Source organism: Periplaneta americana, chromosome 5 (genome assembly GCF_040183065.1).
Source record: "Periplaneta americana isolate PAMFEO1 chromosome 5, P.americana_PAMFEO1_priV1, whole genome shotgun sequence".
Taxonomy (NCBI): domain Eukaryota; kingdom Metazoa; phylum Arthropoda; class Insecta; order Blattodea; family Blattidae; genus Periplaneta; species Periplaneta americana.
In genome coordinates, this window is record NC_091121.1 from 197,396,028 (window position 1) to 197,419,698 (window position 23,671).

The following is a 23,671-nucleotide window of genomic DNA, read 5'->3' on the forward strand; positions in this document are numbered from 1 at the left end:
TATTTTTCCAAAAGTCCGTAGATGTTATCTTTTTTCTATTAAAATCTTCCTTTGCCATTGCTATCCTATTTTTGACTTTCTGGCAGGAGCTCAAGTACATCCCAAGTATTTCAAGCATTATATTATATTATATTATATTATATTATATTATATTGTATTATATTATATTATATTATATTATATTATATTATATTATATTACATTATATTGCATTGCATTGGATTGCACTGCATTACATTACATTATATTATATTATATTATATTATATTATATTATATTATATTATATTATATTATATTATATTATATTATATTATATTATATTATATTGCATTACATTATGTTGCATTGTATTGTATTGTATTGCGTCATTCCATGCAATTCAATGCATCATACCAAATCATAGTACAGTTCAATCCTCTATTCTTCCTTCTAAGGACCTAATATCATTTTCGTCGTTCTGATCTAGTGTACATGAACAAAGTCATCTTATTAAAGCTGGTGTTGCCATCTCTCTCAAAGTCTCACTCACGGTATCGTGGCGTAGATCATTATCTAGTTAATCTGTCCCACCTATCAAAGTTTCTATTTTATGAATAATAAAGCTCGCAACTGCGATTGGGCGTGGGTTCAATTTTAGCTTTGGCTAATTGGACCCTATTTTTTTTTTTTTAATTTTTTCTAGGTTTTCGCCAACTATAACGCAAGTATCAGGCAATCCCTGGCAAATCTTTGACCTGATTTCGCCAAATACCATCTCGCTGTCACCAATTCCAACGACGCTAACTAGTTTAGTAATTGATAGAGCATCGTTAAGTAACCGACTATAAATAATTGGTTAAATGGCGACCTTACTCGTGTTATTATATAAACATGTGTGGCTTACAGCTGTTTTGGTGTTATTTGACACCATCCTCAGAGCCTATTAGATCTCGGCGCTATCTCAACTTCGCTGCCTGTTGTGTGGGTGCGTTCGTGCGATGAAGAGTTGTATCAAATATTGTGTGTGTTCTGAAGTTTATTTGTGTCTTGAGAATTTGATTAGGATATGTTTTAGTGTGTCTGTATATTTCATATTGTTCTAGTGTGTTGAGTTTTTGGATTTTGGGTTATATGCCGAACACATAACTAATGCTAACCACACATACAATAACATAAATACAGACATGGAAATCCTACACATACAACCCAAAAACCAAAAACTCAACACACTAGAACAATATGAAATATACAGACACACTAAAACACATCCTAAACAAATTCTCAACACACAGATCAATTTCAGAACACACACGTTATTTGACACAACTCTTCATCATACGAATGCATCCACACAACAGGCAGCGAAGTTGAGATAGCGCTGAAATCTAATAGGCTCTGAGGATGGTGTCAAGTAGCACCGAAACAGCTGTAAGCCACACATGCTTACATAATTAACACGAGTAACATCGCCATTTAATCAATGATTTATATTCAAGTGTTAAAAGTAATGTACGAAAGATTCAACATGTATAAGCGACTATATTAATAATTTACTTGACAATGATTTTTCTGAATAAAATTGTTCTCAATCTTCTTTAGAATATTAGATAACTCTCTTCCCCGGAATGCTTCCTTGTCTTAAAGCACAGACTTGATTTTCTTTCAACTGAATGTACGCTCGATAACGTAATCTTCCACGAGTCCTGTTCTTTTATGGAATTGCTGGCGGTAGAGATGACCAGGGGAGCCACATCGATCTGCTTGTCACAGTCCACGACGCGGTACCAAGCAGACAGATTCTTATGAAATGTCACACTTGTCGACGTAGCGTGGCAGGTGTTAGGCCTGTCGGATCAGGGACAACTACCGACACTCATAAACTGATTACAAGAATCCGGCGTCTTGGAAAGAAATCTCGGTCATGAGACGTTGGGGCCAAGTGGTTGTGGTCAGTGAATCCGTTTTCGGTACGTCCTACCGAGATAAAGTTTCCCCCTCCACTCCCGTCTCCTCAATTTAATATGAAGCTGAAATTGCCTTTCAGTTCAAAACAGTTTCTTTGTATCAGGATTATAGGACGTTGATTTTTTCCCCTCTTCTCACACTTGGAAAAGATCTTTTCTCTATTCCTCTGCACAGAACATCCTTCTACTCATCTCTTTCAGCATATCGATTCCACTCCACTGGAATTCTCTCCCTGACCATGTCAGAGACTGTCAGACAATATCAAAATTCAAATTTAAATTAAAGAATCACATTCTAGTTCATGGAATTGCTTGTTGAACATCTGTAGGTTGCGCAACTTCGGCTTAACACATTAACTATGCTGTTGTAAAATTGACAATTAATATGTAATGTATTATTATTGTTATTATTATTATTATTATTATTATTATTATTATTATTATTATTATTATTATTATTATTATTATTATTATTATCAGTTATCACTATCATCATTGCTATCTCTGTTTTTCTTTTTTTTTTCCTTGTATTAGCTCGATGAGAGCTCTGTAGTGTTCTTTGGATCCTGTTGACCCTCTATAGGGCTTTAATTTAATTTGTATTATTTTCATCAGTGTCTGTATTTCTTTTTTGTATTTATGTGTGTTATCTGGTAGGATGGAAGAGAAGGCCTTATGGCCTCAATCCTGTCGAATTAAATAAATAAATATGAGGAGGTGTACGATCATCTATTCCTCCTCTACATTTCTTATAGTGGTTGTTGTTCGCCAGGTGGATGGTACATTGGAAGATTAGATTGCGCAGTGGAAGACTTTTAGAAATAAATAATGTGAATTTGTATAACAGATATAATTAACAATAATGGATAACAATATACATGAATGATAAATGAAATAACAAATAAGTATGAAATAAGCGAATGAAAATATCACAAGTTAATCTGAACAAGTACCACAGCGATATCTGAATCGTGAAAGTTTAATTAGACTGGGCAAACATACTTATAGGTCATAATACAATCTAATATGACCATCTCTCAATAATCAATAACTGACCTATTAATCATCTAGTCATTAGAACACTCGCTGAATATATATATATATATATATATATATATATATATATATGTATATCCAACTAGATATAAAGCTCAACACAAAGGCCCAGTCAGTACACTAACTCAATACATGGCCCATTCAATTACAGATACCATACAATCTGACTAACCAAACTCAACGTACACATGAACTCAATATAACACAAAGACTTTACCCAGTACGAAGCGTCACATGACTGATCACTATACATTACCAATTCCAGATACGTCTCACATAAACTGTGCAGATTGCACAACCAACAATCGCTGTACTTTACAACAAACAATGCCCAAGAGAGAGAGAGATATATACGGTATATGATAAGTAACCGACGATAATTTCCAAATCCCAATGATCGTTTGAATAGCAACGGAAAGTCAATGCACTCGATTCCTGAATAGCGGCGTGGGAACCAATAATCAAAATGGAGTAGGGAAGATACTAGAACAATTAAATGAGGCCCATACAATTCTAGTTCATTACCACGTCAACTAGGATGTAACCCAAAGATCGTAATCGCTACGCTATCACACAAACCGCCTTGGAACATCAAAAGCTCACACATCAAATCATATTTCGTCACGTAATCCCCAATACAATATAACCTCATATATACATCACATTATATGTTACTCCACGTAATCACAATTACTTGACCCAAGACGTATCACTAGAGAGCGATTTTTCAAAATACGATCCAGCACAATCTCTCAAACACATAGAACCAAAAATAAAAATATCACAACCCAAATTTACCTACTCCACTGATTACAAATCTGACACAAGTTGTTAGCACACTAAATCACAAGATACACATCTGAAACACGGTTCCATATAATCCGTAAATACTCAAAAGAAATATACTGACACCCTATTCTCGAACAATCTATCACGATAAACTTAAGTTACGAGAATAGAAAACAGTTCGAGCGCCACTTCGCGAGTGCACGTCAATTGCCTGAATGAAACTATCGATGCGGACTGCAACTCCTAAGTAATGTTACCCATACGGCTTCCAACTCCTAAGTGATGTTATCTCTACGGCGTGCGAGACTTGAATGATGTTATCTCTACGGCGTGCGAGTCCTGAGTGATGTTATCTCTACGGCGTGCGAGTCCTGAGTGATGCTATCTGTACGGCGTCCGAGTCCTGAGTGAAGTAACATATGACTGCACGTAACCAAGTAAACTCGGTTTCCCCCTCTCCTCGTGAGACGTAATCAACCGGCCCATAGGATAATTTGGATAAGAAAATGAAAGGATTCATAGCGCTATCTATAATATGACGTCTGAGAGCGCTCTGACGGACGAAGTGACGTACTAGGTGAACAGCTACGATGTCGGGCACGGGTCAAATACATTAAATAAATAAATAAGACACTTGATGCTTATTTTCTCTCTATTAGTATCCGTTCTAATGTATTGCAACTATAGGCATTAAAGTAACACAGAGTACACAATGGTAAAAAAAATCTGTTTCGTTGTGGGGTAACAGAATCATTAATTCTGAAATGCGCTGCTATTCTGTCAGTTTACTAAGTTACTTTAACGAAATATGTTTGTACTTACTCCCATTTATTCATTTACTTTTTTTATTTAATTACTCATTTATTTATTTATTCAATCATTTATTTACGTATTTACCTATTTATTTATTCATTCATTCATTTATATACTGACTTTTTTATATATTTATTTATTTGCTTATTTACGTATTTATTTATTTTATTTGTTTACTTATTCATTGATTTACTTGCTTGCTTATTTATTTATTTATTTATTTATTTATTTATTTATTTATTTATTTATTTATTTATTTATTTATTTATTTGTTTGTTTAATTATTCATTAGTTTGCTTGCTTGCTTATTTATTTATTTATTTATTTATTTATTTATTTATTTATTTATTTATTTATTTATTTATTTATTTATCTCTCTGTCTGTCTGTCTATTTATTTATTTATTTATTTACTAGTACTGGCAGAGTTAAATCATAAGGCCGTTTCTTTCACTCAACCAGAATAAAAATACGTAGCAAATATAAATAACATCAACACAGAAAACAATGGAATAATAATAATAGTATTAATAATAATAATAATAATAATAATAATAATAATAACAATAATAATAATAATAATAACAATAATAATAACAGCAAAATCTAGATTTGTTTAGTTGCCGGTACATGTAATTCTAAAGAGTCAAACAATTAGGTCTACAATTTAGTGTTAAATGAGACAAATTGAATCGAAGGAGTAATTAACATAATGAAGTAGAATTGATATATTAAAAATAAATATTCTACAAAAGTAATATTTGAAATGAAGATCATACTCTAGAGACGAAAAGCAGTGTTTTGGACAATCGGCTTTTGAAAGTAGTAGTCAATGTCTGACAGCCCTTAACACTATGTATATTTTGACAACTTCAAGTGAAACCCCGTAAAACATGCCAACTTCTGGAATCTCTCTCTTTCTTTCTTCTCTCTCCCTCGCTCCTCGTCATTCAGTCACCAATCACCACGTAAATATCTGAGAGGGTGTGTGTGGTCATCGCGACCAATAGAAGAACCACTCTCCAGTATTACCACAATAACGGATTCTTCATTTTTGCCTCGACTGTCGGCTAGGAAGGTTCCATTATGCTAGCATTGCAGGCAACTAGTCAACCTTTTAATGCTTTTGTTAGCAGGTTTGACAGACTGTGAGTGGACCTGCAAGTACATAGTGCATAGTGCTCTCTCCCTTCCCCCCGTGCTTTCTCACTTGCTCCTCCCCAAGACAGCCAGAGCTCACGTAGTAACTTGGTCAGGGTTTCAGTTCGATTTGTCAATCTATACACTAAAATACGCTATTATACACAATTAAAAAAACAGGCCATAGTATTACTTACTTACTTACAAATGGCTTTTAAGGAACCCGAAGGTTCATTGCCGCCCTCACATAAGCCCGCCATCGGTCCCTATCCTGTGCAAGATTAATCCAGTCTCTATCATCATATCCCACCTCCCTCAAATCCATTTTAATATTATCCTCCCATCTACGTCTCGGCCTCCCTAAAGGTCTTTTTCCCTGCGGTCTCCCAACTAACACACTATATCCATTTCTGGATTCGCCCATACGTGCTACATGCCCTGCCCATCTCAAACGTCTGGATTTAATGTTCCTAATTATGTCAGGTGAAGAATACAATGCGTGCAGTTCTGCGTTGTGTAACTTTCTCCATTCTCCTGTAACTTCATCCAGCTTAGCCCCAAATATTTTCCTAAGCACCTTATTCTCAAATACCCTTAACCTTTGTTCCTCTCTCAGAGTGAGAGTCCAAGTTTCACAACCATACAGATGAACCGGCAATATAACTGTTTTATAAATTCTAACTTTCAGATTTTTGGACAGCAGACTGGATGATAAGAGCTTCTCAACCGAATAATAACACGCATTTCCCATATTTATTCTGCGTTTAATTTCCCCCCGAGTGTCATTTATATTTGTTCCTGTTGCTCCAAGATATTTGAATTTTTCCACCTCTTCGAAGGATAAATCTCCAATTTTTATATTTCCATTTCGTACAATATTCTGGTCACGAGACATAATCATATATTTTGTCTTTTCGGGATTTACTTCCAAACCGATCGCTTTACTTGCTTCAAGTAAAATTTCCGTGTTTTCCCTAATCGTTTGTGTATTTTCTCCTAACATATTCACGTCATCTGCATAGACAAGAAGCTGATGTAACCCTTTCAATTCCAAACCCTGCCTGTTATCCTGAACTTTCCTAATGGCATATTCTATAGCGAAGTTAAAAAGTAAAGGTGATAGTGCATCTCCCTGCTTTAGCCCGCAGTGAATTGGAAAAGCATCAGATAGAAACTGACCTATACGGACTCTGCTGTATGTTTCACTGAGACACATTTTAATTAATCCAACTAGTTTCTTGGGAATACCAAATTCAATAAGAATATCATATAATACTTCCCTCTTAACCGACTCATATGCCTTTTTGAACTCTATGAATAACTGATATACTGTACTCTTATACTCCCATTTTTTCTCCATTATCTGCCGAATACAAAAAATCTGATCAATAGTCGATCTATTACGCCGAAAACCGCACTGATGATCCCCAATAATTTCATCTACGTACGGAGTTAATAGGCCATAGTATTATGAAATAAAAATCTTTAAATACAATACATAACACTGTATATAAGCTAAATATTGTAAATAATGTTTGGTCATTGTGTGACACAAAGTTGTGTGTTGGTGTACATTTTTTATTATAGTGCATATAGTAAAAATAGCGTATTCTATCGTAACCGACATAGTGTAAATAATTTAAATTGTAAATGTTAGTCAGTTAGTGTAATTGTTAAAATGGTCCATGTTTTGTTCTGCCCCACTTTACGAAACAAGAGTCGTGTGAGCCGTCAGTCAAGTATTTCGCTTGATAAATGCACACGAACGTACACTTAAAAACTCCTGTAATCTTGTAGCCTTTTGGTACAAAGTACATGATGATGATGATGATGATGATGATGATGATGATGATGATGATGATGATGATGATGATGATGATGATGATGATGATGATGATGATGATGATGATGTATAGGTTTGTTCATTCGCTAACACGTTAGTCTTGTTCAATCTCCTCCAGTAAAACTTCCTAATGTCTTACATTGTTGCAGGTGCCCTCTTTCAACGGGTCAAGCTATCTGCGATATCCGGGTCTCGGAGGGTCTGCCCTGTCCTGGCTTGACCTTCAGTTGACCCTAAAGCCGAGTGCGCAAGATGGGGTCATCCTATACAATGGCCACCGCTCCGACGGAGTCGGCGATTTCATGGCTGTGTACATGAGTGATGGCCACCTCGAGTTCACCTTTGACCTGGGTACTGGTGCTGCCACCATCAGGTGAGAAGATGTCACTCACAATACATGAGAGTTTGTACTGAAACACGCATGCGCGGATCTGTACGAATTAAGGAAGAAATAAGCTATTGCTTTCAGGTACGGAGATCTATTAGGGAAAGTCTACACACAAATTCCGCAATTTGGGACATGTGGCCGAAATCTACGGCTGACCACTAGGATCCAGAATACAAAGCAGAGGTTAAATGAAAAATACAATATGATTGCGGAGAGAATATGGAACAATGATAAATTTAAAAATAAAGTGCAATTTGATTTCGGGGAAACATGAGATGAAAATACATTGAAGTAAAAAAAAAATTACATAGCATTATACAAGTGATTGTGTAAACTGGATAATGAATCTCTCAATACCATTAGACAAATTTTGTTAATGTCCTCATTAGAAAATTTAAGAGAAAGGAGAATGGTTTTGTATATATTATATATATATATATTATTTAATGTACCGAAGTACATATGATATTTCCATGCAGATATTCTGCGTCATCATACGATGAAAGAGTAATGGAACGGAGAAAAACTCTCTCCGGCGTCGGGATTTGAACCCGGGTTTTCAGCTCTACGTGCTGATGCTTTATCCACTAAGCCACACCGGATACCCACCCCGACGTCGGACAGAATCGTCTCAGATTAAGTACCAACTCTTGGGTTCCCTCTAGTGGCCGCCCTCTGCACTACGTCATAGATGTCTATGAACGCAGGACTGAAGTCCACACATGTGCTGAGGTGCACTCGTTATGAGTGACTAGTTCGCCGGGATCCGAGGGAACCCAAGAGTTGGAACTTAATCTGAGACGATTCTGTCCGACGCCGGGGTGGGTATCCGGTATGGCTTAGTGGATAAAGCATCAGCACGTAGAGCTGAAAACCCGGGTTCAAATACCGGCGCCGGAGAGAGTTTTTCTCCGTTCCATTACTCTTTCATCGTATGATGACGCAGAATATCTGCATGGAAATATCATATGTACTTCGGTACATTAAATAATATATATGATATGCGTAAATCACTTCGTGATTTAAGACGGCGCTTATTCCGTCGGATCCCGGCCAACTAGTCACTCATAACGAGTGCACCTCAGCACATGTGTGGACTTAAGTCCTGCGTTCATAGACATCTATGACGTAGTGCAGAGGGCGGCCACTTGAGGGAACCCAAGAGTTGGAACTTAATCTGAGACGATTCTGTCCTACGCCGGGGTGGGTATCCGGTGTGGCTTAGTGTATAAAGCATCAGCACGTAGAGCTGAAAACCCGGGTTCAAATCCCGGCGCCGGAGAGATTTTTTTTCTCCGTTCCATTACTCTTTCATCGTAGAATGGTTTTGGTTAACTTAAATGAAGTTCCCCTAGAGCCAAAAAGAAGTCCTTTCAATTCCCATGTATTAATATTAATTTTGTAGCTCTCACTGAAGTGAGGAATACATGGGTTGTAAATAGACTTTTTTCATCGTTAACGTTATTGGCTTGTTGATCATCCTTCTCAAAACGGACAGTGGGGTCAAGAATGAGGCTTCTTTGATTCCGGCGATCGATGGCTATAATGTCTGCTCTTCTCAGCCAAGCAGTGCACTTCTTCGTAAACCTCCCACTTTGCCTTCCGAAGAGTGGTTGCGATGGAGCTTCTCACTTTATGGTGGCGATTGTTCCTCAGTAGCTCTCCTTTAGGGCAATAACCCAAAACATGCTCAAGGGTTTCTACTTCATTGCATCCTGGATTACGACACTTTTGATCTTGATACAGTTTCAGTAAAAACGAATAAGGTGAAATGAGAAAGTAAGGTTTTTGTATCACAGACTTCATAATCCTATAATATAAGAAAAATAGTACACAAACGTGACAAATGTTGCATATTTTAAATTGTTTATTAGCATGAATTATTAAAGAGTTCATGAACTTTCCGTCGTAAGACACTAATTTAAAATTGAGCCAAGGGCAAGCCGATGCTTACAATTATGATAAATTCATAATCCGCATCGCATGGCACCAGTGTAATAGATAAATGTAATTTGTGGCCATCTGAACAAGGCAAATTCCATACACACATGATGAATTGTCAAATAGATTCATCCTTTTAGGGTGTGACTAATTTAATGAAAAACAAATATTATTTTCTTGCTTAAATTGTATTTTATATCGAAGGCTACTGGTGTACAAGGATGTATAACATACGACCTACAGTAATTAGATATAAATACTCCAGCAAGGTAGGCAATACGTTAATAAGAAGGTCCTGATAACGATCCCCAGTTAATCTCTGTGGTAGCACGTATGGCCCTTAATCTATCGCCAAGAACGCCTGCCCATACGTTGATTGAGAATCGGTGCTGATGCCTTGTTTCTTCAAGTGAATGGCGATTTTCATCAGCCCACATATGCTGATCACGAAAATTCACAATACAATCTCTGCTGAACCCCGCTCATATCCGCAACCAGACTTTTGTTTTCAGTATTCCTTGCGACGTATCATTATTCTATGCCAGGGATAATAATAATAATAATAATAATAATAATAATAATAATAATAATAATGATTTATTTAACCTGGCAGAGTTAAGGCCATACGGCCTTCTCTAACACTCAACCAGGAGTAAAGACTGCGTTACAAAAACGCTACAAATTTACAAAGTACACTACAATTTTACACACAAAACTGAACAAGATAATAATAATAAAATGTAAACAACAAGTAAGAAGAAATCAGACATAATATATAACATACAGAAAGAAAGGAAAAAGCATAATAAAATGGGAACAGCAGATCAAAATAAATGAGGCATACAAATTATAAAAAATAAGACAATTATTCATACTAATAATAATAATAATAATAATAATAATAATAATAATAATGATTTATTTAACCTGGCAGAGTTAAGGCCATACGGCCTTCTCTAACACTCAACCAGGAGTAGAGACTGCGTTACAAAAACACTACAAATTTACAAAGTACACTACAATTTTACACACAAAACTGAACAAGATAATAATAATAAAATGTAAACAACAAGTAATAGAAATCAGACATAATATATAACATACAGAAAGAAAGAAAAAAGCATAATAAAAAGTGAACAGCAGGTCAAAATAAATGGGACGTACAAAGTATAAAAAATAAGACAATTATTCATAATAATAATAATAATAATAATAATAATAATAATAATAATAATAATGTAAACTACGGTATGATTATCCGGTAGCCTGCTGTATTGTAGGGCAGAAAAATGCATTGCCATAAATGGACGTCACATTGAGCACCTCCTATGAACAAGTGTTCAGATTTCATATCTCAGAAAGTGTTGCAGGACCCATGTTTATTAGACATTTTTTCTTTTCTCGATGCAAACTATCACCTCCTAAAATATTGGATACTTTTTTAACACCCTGTATAAATTATAAAATGTACTTTAGACACGGAAGTATGAGAATCAACATATTTGATGCATTTCAATACAGACGATCATTATTTTGAATAATTATGCGTGAGATAACAAGTTAGTAAATGTAGTCTGCAATGACTTGCAGAGAATGACATTACCCCCAAACTCTGAGAAATAAATCGTTAGGAAATGAAAAGGTCGATCTATTTGACAACTTATAGCACCTTGCATATGTTGCATCCAGCGAAACTGACTTGTCAATTAGATGAACGCCGCACAGTGGTCCGAATCGCTTAAAACCCGGACAAAAGTAATAACTTCTTTTCTAGTGGCCATATTAACTTGAAATTTGGTACACTTATTACCAGGGAAAGGATTTATATGTAAATACATATTTACTTATAAAGCTAATATAATTTATATTTTGCATTATCTTTATGTTTCACAATGTGTAGGGTTGAAAAATCCTACTTTTATTTTCCATATTTTTCCATATTTTAGAGTTTAGTACATATTTTCGTTAATTTCCATATATTTTCCATATTTCATATAAAACAGTCCATATTATATTAGGTTTAACAATAAAACAAAACAAAATTCCATTAACTTTTAAAAATACATTTCAACAATAGAGATTTAAACACATGTTCAGTAATCCCTTTAACATCAGAGTTATTTGAAAATTAGCAGTCCTATCAACAATGGGAAAGTAAGTTACAAAACTGTATTAATTTAATTTAAAATTTTTAACAGACTTCAGTTGTGCAGCTCAACAGTTAAATGCCAGTCAGAGTACACATAGGTTCAGTTTTGTAAATCATACTATAAAGACGGTAAATATGCCAAAAGTACGTCATTCAGTCAATTTAAAATCAAAACTAACAAGTTACATTTCAGAATTTAAAGAAGATGGTTTATCAACTGACAATAAAATATTATTTTGTAATTTGTGTCAGTGTGCAGTATCATCTACACAAAAGTTCCTGGTGCAACAACACATTACAACTAGTAAACATCAGGCCAACAAACAACTAAATTCCAAGCAGAGACAATTGTTTTTAACACAACCAACAACATCGAATGTAAGATCTGAGTTTAACATCGACCTGTGCCGTTCTCTCATCTCTGCTGATATTCCTCTCTACAAACTAAAGAATAAGGTCTTCAGGGAATTCCTTGAAAAATATACTCAACATACAATCCCGGATGAGTCAACACTTAGGAAGACGTATGCTCCATCCATCTACGATGAGACAATACAGAAGATAAGAGATGAAATTAAAGATAGTTCAATTTGGGTTTCCATTGATGAGACTCCCGACAAAGAAGGTAGACTTGTTGGTAATGTAGTTATCGGTTTGTTAAGTGAACAATATTCTGAACGAATTCTTTTACATTGTGATGTTCTAGAAAAGTGCAATAACAAAACTATAGTTAAACTGTTCAACGAAGCTATGGGTATCCTGTGGCCAAAGGGTATTATGTACGATAATGTGTTATTCTTTATTAGCGATGCTGCCCCTTATATGGTCAAAGCTGGACAAGCATTATCTGTTGTATATCCTAAATTGACTCATTTTACTTGTGTGGCGCATGCATTTCATCGTGTGGCAGAAGTGGTCAGAGACAATTTCCCTAAAGTAGATTTGTTGATTTCATCAGTGAAAAAAGTATTTCTCAAAGCTCCCAGTAGAGTTAACGTGTTGAAAGAAATGTACCCTGAAATTCCATTGCCACCAAAGCCAATTTTAACTAGATGGGGTACATGGCTAGAAGCAGTTGAATATTATGCCGAACATATAGACTCTATTAACAATGTTCTCCTTGCATTGGACTCTGAAGATGCAGTCTCAATTGATACTGCGAAAACAGTTACCTGTGACATAAGTGTGAAGAATGACTTAGCTCACATTCAGCATACATTTTCATGCATCATAAAAACGCTCAAAAGTCTCCAAAATAGGCACCTTTCACTATCTGAAAGTTTTGAAATTATAAATAGTACTGTGGAACAACTGAATCGTGGTAGAGGTAAAGTTGCAGATGCAGTAAGAGCTAAGGTGGACACTGTACTTTCAAAAAACCCTGGATATGAAGAACTACAAAAGGTTGTTGCTGTGATGAGTGGTGAATCAACAGTGAAGATTAACTTGGACTTATCCCCAGCAGACATTGTGAAATTGAATTATGTACCAGTTACTTCTTGTGACGTCGAACGCTCTTTTAGTCAGTATAAATCTATCCTCAGAGACAATAGAAGAAGATTCACTTTTCAGCACTTGAAAGAAATGTTTGTAACCTATTGTTATGGTAACAGACAATAAAAATTGTGTTTTGTTGAAACTACATTGGAAGATAAGGTACGTCCATTATATTTTTTGTTTAGTTTGATTAAAATGTACCAATATTTAACGTACATAGTCATTTTTTTATAATTTTAAGTCCATATTTAATTCCATATTTTGGTAAAAATCCATATTTAATTCCATATTTTGGTAAAAATAACTACATATATATTTACATATTTCATATATTTTTAGTCCATATAAATCCGTTCCCTGCTTATTACTAATAACATGTATCTAACGTGTGCAAATTTTAATGTCATTTGGAAATGAATAAATACCCCTCTTGAGGGGTGAGATAATTATGCATTCATTAATAAGGGCCAAATTAGATATTTTTATCACACTGCTGTTATTTTATTGCAAAACTCGATAAATGCAATAATTATAGTCATTTTATGTACACGATTTCATCAGCAGCCCCTAATGTAAGGGTTGAAAAGTTACATAAGTCATGTAATCCACAAGTTTAAAATTATATATGATCTGTATAAGTTATAATAAAAATTCAATTAAGGATTATATTTTTGTGGGTGAGTACATTCTTACATTTAGTAACATAAATAATCCGTTAATATTTTCGTAGTTTTGTAGGGGTATCCAAAATGTTACGTACCATTTAATACTAGTGGTAATATAACTTGTATGAACTTGCACACTTGTAAATTCCATTATAGCGCGCCGTAGCTATGCGTATTGCAACTTTGAACCATACTCTTGAACTTGTGACATAAATATCCGTAAAATGAAGGTTCTGTAATTCAATTTCCTTCGATATCCAAGTACGTTCACTATACTCCATATAATAATACAGTCATAATTACAGAAATACTTGAATTGTCAAACAGAGACGCGAATTTAACCCCGCTTCGAACTAATTGTGCATCAAGTTGGGGTATTTAGCCCAGCTTCCAATCAAGGCCACTCTTAGCGACAATTACAGCTAACAAGCCCGTTGGCTGCCATACAGCACCAATTTAACCAATTATCCAGTTAATAATTAACCAGTTCCAATAGTATATCTACTTGCGGGGTCAGTTTAGACGTATGCCAAATTAACAGTCCGTCCATGCACATTCCATATACATGACTAAGGTAAGCCGTCGTAACCATGGTAATACCGGGTCAGTGAGTGTGGCATAGCGGATCGTGTTTTCATTATCATATTCCAGTACGTCACTCTTTCTCAAACACAATGTCGCTGGTATAATACCATAACAAGGTAACTCTATACTTTTAAGATTTTGAGTTATCTACTCCAGTGGGTTATTTAAATAGTAGACCTAAGCTTACAGATCCATTATGGTTCCTTAAGCTGAATAATTCATTTTAAAATCTGCTACACAACATTACTATACACCGAGACAATAGGCTGGATGCACAAGAGTTATTTTCTAATTGAGGGGTTAGCTGGAAGAAGGGCATAACTCAAAAAACATAGGTCCCCTACTTTTTCTAGTGTTTATAAATGATCTTGCCCCCCTTATAAAAGATGTAGGTCATCCCATATTATTTGCAGATGACACAAGTATAGTAATTACAGCCAATAACTCCAACACATTCCAATCTTCAACAGAGGAAATTCTCTTCAGAATATGTGACTGGTTCTCAGTCAATAAATTAGTATTAAATTGTAACAAAACTAACATAATTCAATTTAAATCCTGTCCAAATTCAACTTCGCAAATTTCTAGCGCAATAATGAATAGTAGATCCATATTAGAAATAACAACAACCAAATTTCTTGGCTTAAAAATCGATAATGTGTTAAATTGGAAAAATCATATTAAAGAAATTACACCCAAACTAAATTCATCTTGTTTTGCTATTAGATCTATGCAAAGGATAGTAAATATCAATACCTTAAAAACAATATACTTTGCATACTTCCACTCGGTAATGAGTTTTGGAATAATATTCTGGGGAAATTCCACAGATAGTAACAATATATTTCTATTACAAAAAAGAGTAATTAGAATAATAGTAGGTGCCAAATCTAGGGAATCGTGTAGGGCTATTTTCAAAATACTACAAATAATGCCCATGTCTTGTCAGTATATCTTTTCATTAATAATCTTCCTCGTATATAATCGTGAAAACTTTGTAACTAATTCAACAGTTCATAGCATAAATACACGTCAAAAAAATGACTTTCATATTTCATCGGCAAGTCTATCGTGCTATCAAAAAGGAGTGCGTTATATGGCAGTAAAAATTTTTAATAGCCTCCCTATCGACATAAAAAATGAAACTCAAAACATAAAAGTATTTAGAGCCAAATTAAAGAAGTACCTAATTTCTCACGCCTTCTATTCTGTAGGTAAATTCATGACATTCAATAACACTTCATGAAATTGATACTAAAACTTTGTGTTGTACTAGTAGACTATATTGTAAATCTCGTCTATATATATTTCATCTAGACTGTGACTATAAATTAAGATTTTATAATAGTATTAAGTTTTTTGACTTGTTCCATATTCTAGCTGTAAGCATGTATGAATACCATGGAATGTTAATAAATACAATACAATACAATAGTTTTGAGATAATCAACAAAAACTATCTGTAGCCTTGCATCTCTTGCTGGAATATGACACTATTCATATATATTCTAGGGTAATACCACAGTCTAGTACAGTCATGTCAACTGATGCCCATAGGAGCAAGCGCGCGCTTTAGAGCTCAGGAGAGCCTGAGAGCTTTACAGCGGAAAGGAAAGAGACAGACGAAAGAGGTGGTATATGCCGCTTGGTCGAGCTATATTCAGGGATGGCCAGCACTGATTCAATAGATAAAGGGAAGAGAACTTATTAAAACTGTATCCATGTTAATTTTTAGATTTGTCTGAGAAATATAAGTGCATTATAAGAATGTAAGTTTTAATTTTAATGTTCATTTTTCACAAGTTTGATTGTTTTGTTCAAAAGAAATATTTTCTCAACTTTTTTTAGAGAAAAGCGAAATTTTCAGATATAGGCCTATTTATTTAGTAGCCGTACAGAATGTTTTCGTAAATATAATATACCGTAAATACGTATTACTGAAGGTAATGTATTGAAATTTTGAAAATATTCGCATGGAAATTGTTTGTAAGGAAATGAATTAACAAAGCAACTACTGTTACATCATAAGCAAAAGATACGTGCCCATGTGTTGCAAAAATGTCAGCTCTATAGCTTCAGCATATTTCGAGAAAATAATTTAATATTCTGATGATAGGAAGTTGCTCACCAATATCACCTTAAAAGCATAATGCGATAAGAGTTTTGTTATGGAATATTAGTTACACTTAAAACATATACAGCATCTAGGTAACTTTGCTTTCTGTACTCTAATATTGTTTTAATTAGTTTATTGATTACTTTTATAGGGATAAAGGTACCATCAATATCAATTCCAACTTGTCATGTCATACTCAATCTCTTTTTTTTTTGGGGGGGGGGATATCACTTTCTTTATCAATGATATGTTTCATCTATTTAGTACAGTATAGTTGTACTGCTACGAAATTTATGTGAATATTCCTTCTTAACTCTTTATTATGTTATTAACATTTAAAACACAAGTGCAATATTAAGAAACTGGTATTAGTACTTTTGTTTTACAGACAATATAGATAATATGAAAGAGAAAGAAGCCATATGAAAATAACGACATAAAATTTCACGTTCCGTTTGAAGTTTGTGCACCACTGTTTTCTTAATCCAATAGGTTGCTTATTCAGATACACAATCCTTCCTATTTCCATACTTAGCGCTTGATGCCCGCGCACGACGTCAAGGTCAGAAAAATGCGCTTGCTTTGACATCACTGGTCTAGTATATCGCCTCATTGCAGACAATGCGAAATAGTACCGGCACAGTCTATTGTTCCTAGCACCCTCACAACACAAGCTTCGTGATTATATATACTAGACTGTGGTTATAGTTCGTAGTAGATTATTATTTACTAGTAATAGGACGATGAATGAATGAATGAATAAATGAATGAATAAATAAATAAACAAGTGAATTAATAAATAAATAAATAAATAAACAAGTGAATGAATGAATGAATTAATTAATTAATTAATTAACAAATAAATAAACAAGTAAATGAATGAATTAATGAATAAATAAATAAATAAACAAGTAAATGAGTTAATGAATAAATAAACAAGTAAATGAATGAGTTAATGAATGAATGAATAAATAAATAAACAAGTGAATGAATGAATGAATGAATGAATGAATGAATGAATGAATGAATGAATGAATGAATGAATGAATGAATGAATGAATGAATGAATGAATGAATGAATACGCGTCCTGCAGTTTAAAGAGAACTGGAACATGGCAAAATCTAAACCCGTGAAGAAATACTACTTCCAAAGGAAATGGGAATATGATTATTTTGTTGCTGAAGACGAAAGAATTGCTTGTTTACTATGTCCCATCCAATTTATTTCTACTCGTTATTTCAATATTAAACCACATTTCAACAAAGCCCATATTAATAATTATGGAATACACATACATTCGGATTAGTTCATTATTACGAACTGTATATTGATTATTTATATACTGTTAAATTAAGTACGTCACTCGTTGTGTTCATTTTGAAATGCTTCAATTGAGATCTCGTGGTATTTAATGCAGTTTTTGGTAAAAGCGATTCCAATAATTGCTACATTACCGCCTGGGAAACTTTCATTACTGCTTCGCTCTCAAATAAACTGAAACTCAACACCTCCAGTATTTCATTACAACTTCGGGAAATGAAGATGGTATCGCAATGTTTTCATGAACTCCTTGCATTATGCAAATGAAATTATTGTTAGAAGGATTAATTTCCTGGAATGAAATTCACAACCTCGGAATACAATAAAAATAATACAGAATTTCATTTAATATTTATGAAATTCACTTACATCTTCTTGAGTAAAATTGTATAATAAACAACTTTCCCAATCAAACGAACGGTAGAGAAGTTTGTACACTTAAACAAAAAAAAATAAAGATGTATTAAAGAAGTTCAAATGAAAATATAAAAAGAAAAGATACAGATTTTCGGGGCAGAAGAGAAACGAGACAATTTAGAAGAATTTGAAGTGGAACTAGGCATGGAAAAGATAAGATTAAAAGAATGTAATTAGGTACAACACGCTCTGAATGTAAGAAAAACAGAAGTACCAAATAATACAGGGTGTTTCAAAAATACGGGGCATAATTTCAGGTATATATTTCCCACATGTAGACAATCAAAATAGTTAATTACAACATGTGTCCGGAAATGCTTTATTTCCGAGTTATGGCCTTCACAACATTGAAAATCACCGGAACCATACCTCATGTTTTAGAAGACACTCCACTGATCAATCGTCAACACATTCACTTCTTGCATGATGGCGCTCCTGCACACTTCAGTCGTACTGCTCGCCGGTACTTGGATCGAAGGTTTCCTGATCGATGGATAGGTAGAGGTGGTCCAATTGCTTGGCCTCCACGCTCACCTGATCTGAACCCTCTCGATTTCTACTTGTGGGGCCATTTAAAATCATTGGTTTATTCGTCTCCGGTGCCTGATTTGGAATCCCTTCGGAATCGAATTGTGCCATGTTCTGAGGACATACTCAATATTCCTGGAGTTTGGGATCGTGTTCGCAGGTCAATGAGACATCGATGTGAGGTCTGTATTCAAGCAGGAGGTGGACATTTTGAACATCTTCTGTAATGACAACGACCTGCGGAAAGAAAAACGTTCCGGTGAATTTCAATGTTGTGAAGGCCATAACTCGGAAATGAAACATTTCCGGACACATGTTGTAATGAAATATTTTGATTGTCTACATGTGGGAAATACATACCTGAAATTATGCCCCGTATTTTTGTAACACTCTGTATATTACAAACCAAAACAAAGGAAAAGAAGGCGCTTGTAAATACTAGTTTGTGAGGTAGAAATATTCATAGATTTCAAAAAGGCATATGACTCGGCTAAGAAAGAAGTTTTATATGATATTCTTATTGAATTTGGTATTCCCAAGAAACTAGTTCGATTAATTAAAATGTGTCTCAGTGAAACGTACAGCAGAGTCCGCATAGGTCAGCTTCTGTCAGATTCGTTTCTAATTCACTGTGGGCTAAAGCAAGGAGATGCACTATCACCTTTATTTTTTAACTTTGCTCTAGAGTATGCCATTAGGAAAGTCCAAGATAACAGAGAGGGTTTGGAATTGAACGGGTTACATCAGCTTCTTGTCTATGTGGATGACGTGAATATGTTAGGAGAAAATCCACAAATGATTAGGGAAAACACGGGAATTTTACTTGAAGCACGTAAAGAGATAGGTTTGGAAGTAAATCCCGAAAAGATAAAGTATATGATTATGTCTCGTGACGAGAATATTGTACTAAATGGAAATATAAAAATTGGAGATTTGTTCTTTGAGGAGGTGGATAAGTTCAAATATCTTGGAGCAACAGTAACGAATATAAATGATACTCGGGAGGAAATTAAACGCAGAATAAATATGGGAAATGCCTGTTATTATTCGGTTGAGAAGCTTTTATCATCCAGTCTGCTGTCAAAAAATCTGAAAGTTGGAATTTATAAAACAGTTATATTACCGGTTGTTCTTTATGGTGTGAAACTTGGACTCTCACTTTGAGAGAGGAACATAGGTTAAGGGTGTTTGAGAACAAGGTGCTTAGGAAAATATTTGGGGCTAAGAGGGATGAAGTTACAGGAGAATGGAGAAAGTTATACAACGCAGAACTGCACGCATTGTATTCTTCACCTGACATAATTAGGAACATCAAATCCAGACGTTTGAGATTGGCAGGGTGTGTAGCACGTATGGGCGAATTCAGAAATGCATATAGAGTGTTAGTTGGGAGGCCGGAGGGAAAAATACCTTTAGGGAGGCCGAGACGTAGATAGGAGAATAATATTAAAATGAATTTGAGGGAGGTGGGATATGATGATAGAGAATGGATTAATCTTGCTCAGGATAGAGACCAATGGCGGGCTTATGTGAGGGCGGCAATGAACCTCCGGGTTCGTTAAAAGCCAGTAAGTAAGTAACTTTTACTGGCATGTTGTTCGACAATCTGTCTTTTTGAGCACCACATTCATGACCACATCCTTCACCCACTTGTCAATATTGGCTATTGCATATTGTTTTTAACTCGTTTCCAATATCACATAGGGTTACAGTATATCGAACACGGTTACCCAGAACAATTCTGCAGAACAAACCACATAGGAAAACAGATATCGGTGCAGAAACACTAACACAAATATTAAGACGTATCACAGCAAACGAGTTGGTATGATGTAGGATAGAAAAATTACGGGAAGAAGCTAAACTATTTTTAAATGTTTCATATCAGACTTTGGAGTAAATTGTTTTGTTTCAATTTTGTTTGCCTTAAAAGATGTAGCAGTCAGAAGACACAAATTTATTTTAAAACACTTAGGAAAGCGTAGATGAGCTCCAACTATAATTTGTTTCTTGATTTTTCTAGTAAATTTTGGGTACGTAATATCTCGAAGTCCAGATAATTAAAGAGATCTGCAGAATAATTTTACTTCGAATTTATTTTTAAAGTGGCCTTTAACATCACTGTTTTGTGTTCCGCACCGTAATGTCGTGTTCTAAAGCATCGTGCCAGTGGCGTTTGTAGATTCCGGAATAAGATTATCGGTCGTTAATTCCTATGTAAATTGCGGAGCAAACTGGTGACGGTTGCAGGTAAATTACGGAGACGGGAAAGAAGCTATCACAGCAAACGAGTTGGTATGATGTAGGATAGAAAAATTACGGGAAGCAGCTAAACTATTCTTAATTGTTTCATATCAGACTTTGGAGTAAATTGTTTTGTTTCAATTGCGTTTGCCTTAAAAGCTGTAGCACTCAGAAGAAACAAATTTATTTTCAAACACTTAGGTAAGCGTAGATGAGCTCCAACTATAGTTTTTTTCTTGACTTTTCTAGTAAATTTTGGGTACGTAATATCTCGATGTCCAGATAGTTAAAGATCACAATCTGCAGAATAATTTTACTTCGAATTTATTTTTAAAGTGGTCTTTAACATCACTGTATTGTGTTCCGCACCGTAGTGTCGTGTTCTAAAGCATCGTGCCAGTGGAGTTTGTAGATTTTGGAATAAGATTAGACCGGTCGTTAATTCCCTATGTAAATTGCGGAGTAAACTGGTGACGGTTGAACGTAATTTGCGGAGACGGCAAAGAAGTTATCACAGCAAACGAGTTGGTATGATGTAGGATAGAAAAAGCCACCGGCGTGGCTCAGTCGGTTAAGGCGCTTGCCTGCCGGTCTGAAGTTGCGTTCGGGCGCGGGTTCGATCCCCGCTTGGGCTGATTACCTGGTTGGGTTTTTTCCGAGGTTTTCCCCAACCGTAATGTGAATACAAGGTAATCTCTGGCGAATCCTCGGCCTCATCTCGCCAAATATCATCTCGCTATCACCAATCTCATCGACGCTAAATAACCTAGTAGTTGATACAGCGTCGTTAAATAACCAACTAAAATAAAATAAAAAAAAGGATAGAAAAAGTATGGGAAGCAGCTAAACTATTCTTAAATGTTTCATATCACACTTTGGAGTAAATTGTTTTGTTTCAGTTGTGTTTGCCTTAAAAGCTGTAGCACTCAGAAGAAACAAATTTATTTTCAAACACTTAGGTAAGCGTAGATGAGCTCCAACTATAGTTTGTTTCTTGACTTTTCTAGTAAATTTTGGGTACGTAATATCTCGATGTCCAGATAGTTAAAGATCACAATCTGCAGAATAATTTTACTTCGAATTTATTTTTAAAGTGGCCTTTAACATCACTGTATTGTGTTCCGCACCGTAGCGTCGTGTTCTAAGGCATCGTGCCAGTGGAGTTTGTAGATTCCGGAATAAGATTAGATCGGTCGTTAATTCGCTATGTAAATTGCGGAGTAAACTGATGACGGTTGCAGGTAAATTGCGGAGACGGAAAAGAAGCTATCAGAATGGTGGCGGGCACTGAAGTATATAATTGCTAGTATTACTTTTTACAACCATTAAATATGAGTAACCGTCCATCCCTTACATATCAGCACACATGAAGGAACAGTTTTTTGATGTCAGGATTTCCATCATCGCCTCCAAGAATTTTCGCGAATACTTGTTTCTCAGAATGTTTATCACACGAATTTCATGAATTAGTTCTCAATTGAATTTCATTTTATGAAACGATTAAAATACTTCTCGGAAACAAGAGTGAAAACTACTAAATGAACGTAAGCTTTTACATCTGACGATTGAAAAATTCGTTTTCTTTACATTTTATAGAGAAGGAACGTTCTTCTTTGGCCAATAGAGCAGTTGCACAGTAGTTTAATGGAGAGCTACAGAGCCTAATCTCGCTATAAACGTTCAGAGATAAGTAAACATTGAACCTGCCACATCGATCTTTGGCTGGTCACGTGTTTGTTATAGCTTCCGCCCATGAACAAACAGTCGGGACCATAGGACAGAAAGGTCTGATCATACTGTATTTTGAGAAGACATTTATTCTTTTCATCACCTCATCATCATTATCCTTAGCATCATCAGCAGCAGCATCGTCATCACCATCCTCAACAAATTGTGCTCGGACGCGGGTTTAATCCCCGATTGGGCTGATTACCTGGGTGGATTTTTTCTGAGGTTTTTTCCAACCGTAAGGCTAATGTCAGGTAATCTACTCATTAATTCATTCATTCATTTATTTTATTCCATAGATCTTACATGAGCAATGAAGCTTTAAGATGTGGAACAAGTCAGAATTTTACAATATTACAATTGAGGAGTTGGGTGCAAGAAAGGCACTTCTCTCAAATGCAAGTTTTGAGAAAATTTGTTTACATTTTGGTTACTCCTGACCTCTATAATCACAGTATTGAACTACAACTTGGTGATCATATGCATAACAGATCAGGGAACACAATA

General features: G+C 35.0%; 1 protein-coding gene across 1 annotated transcript in view; it reads left to right on the plus strand.

Moving 5' to 3' along the window:
- Window positions 1-23,671, plus strand: part of LOC138700466 (pikachurin-like) — a 1,281,074-nt gene that overhangs the window by 1,204,377 nt on the left and 53,026 nt on the right. Inside the window, exon 9 of the mRNA XM_069827077.1 lies at window positions 7,735-7,958. Coding sequence (XP_069683178.1) covers window positions 7,735-7,958 — 224 coding nt within the window. The remainder of the gene's footprint in view (window positions 1-7,734; window positions 7,959-23,671) is intronic.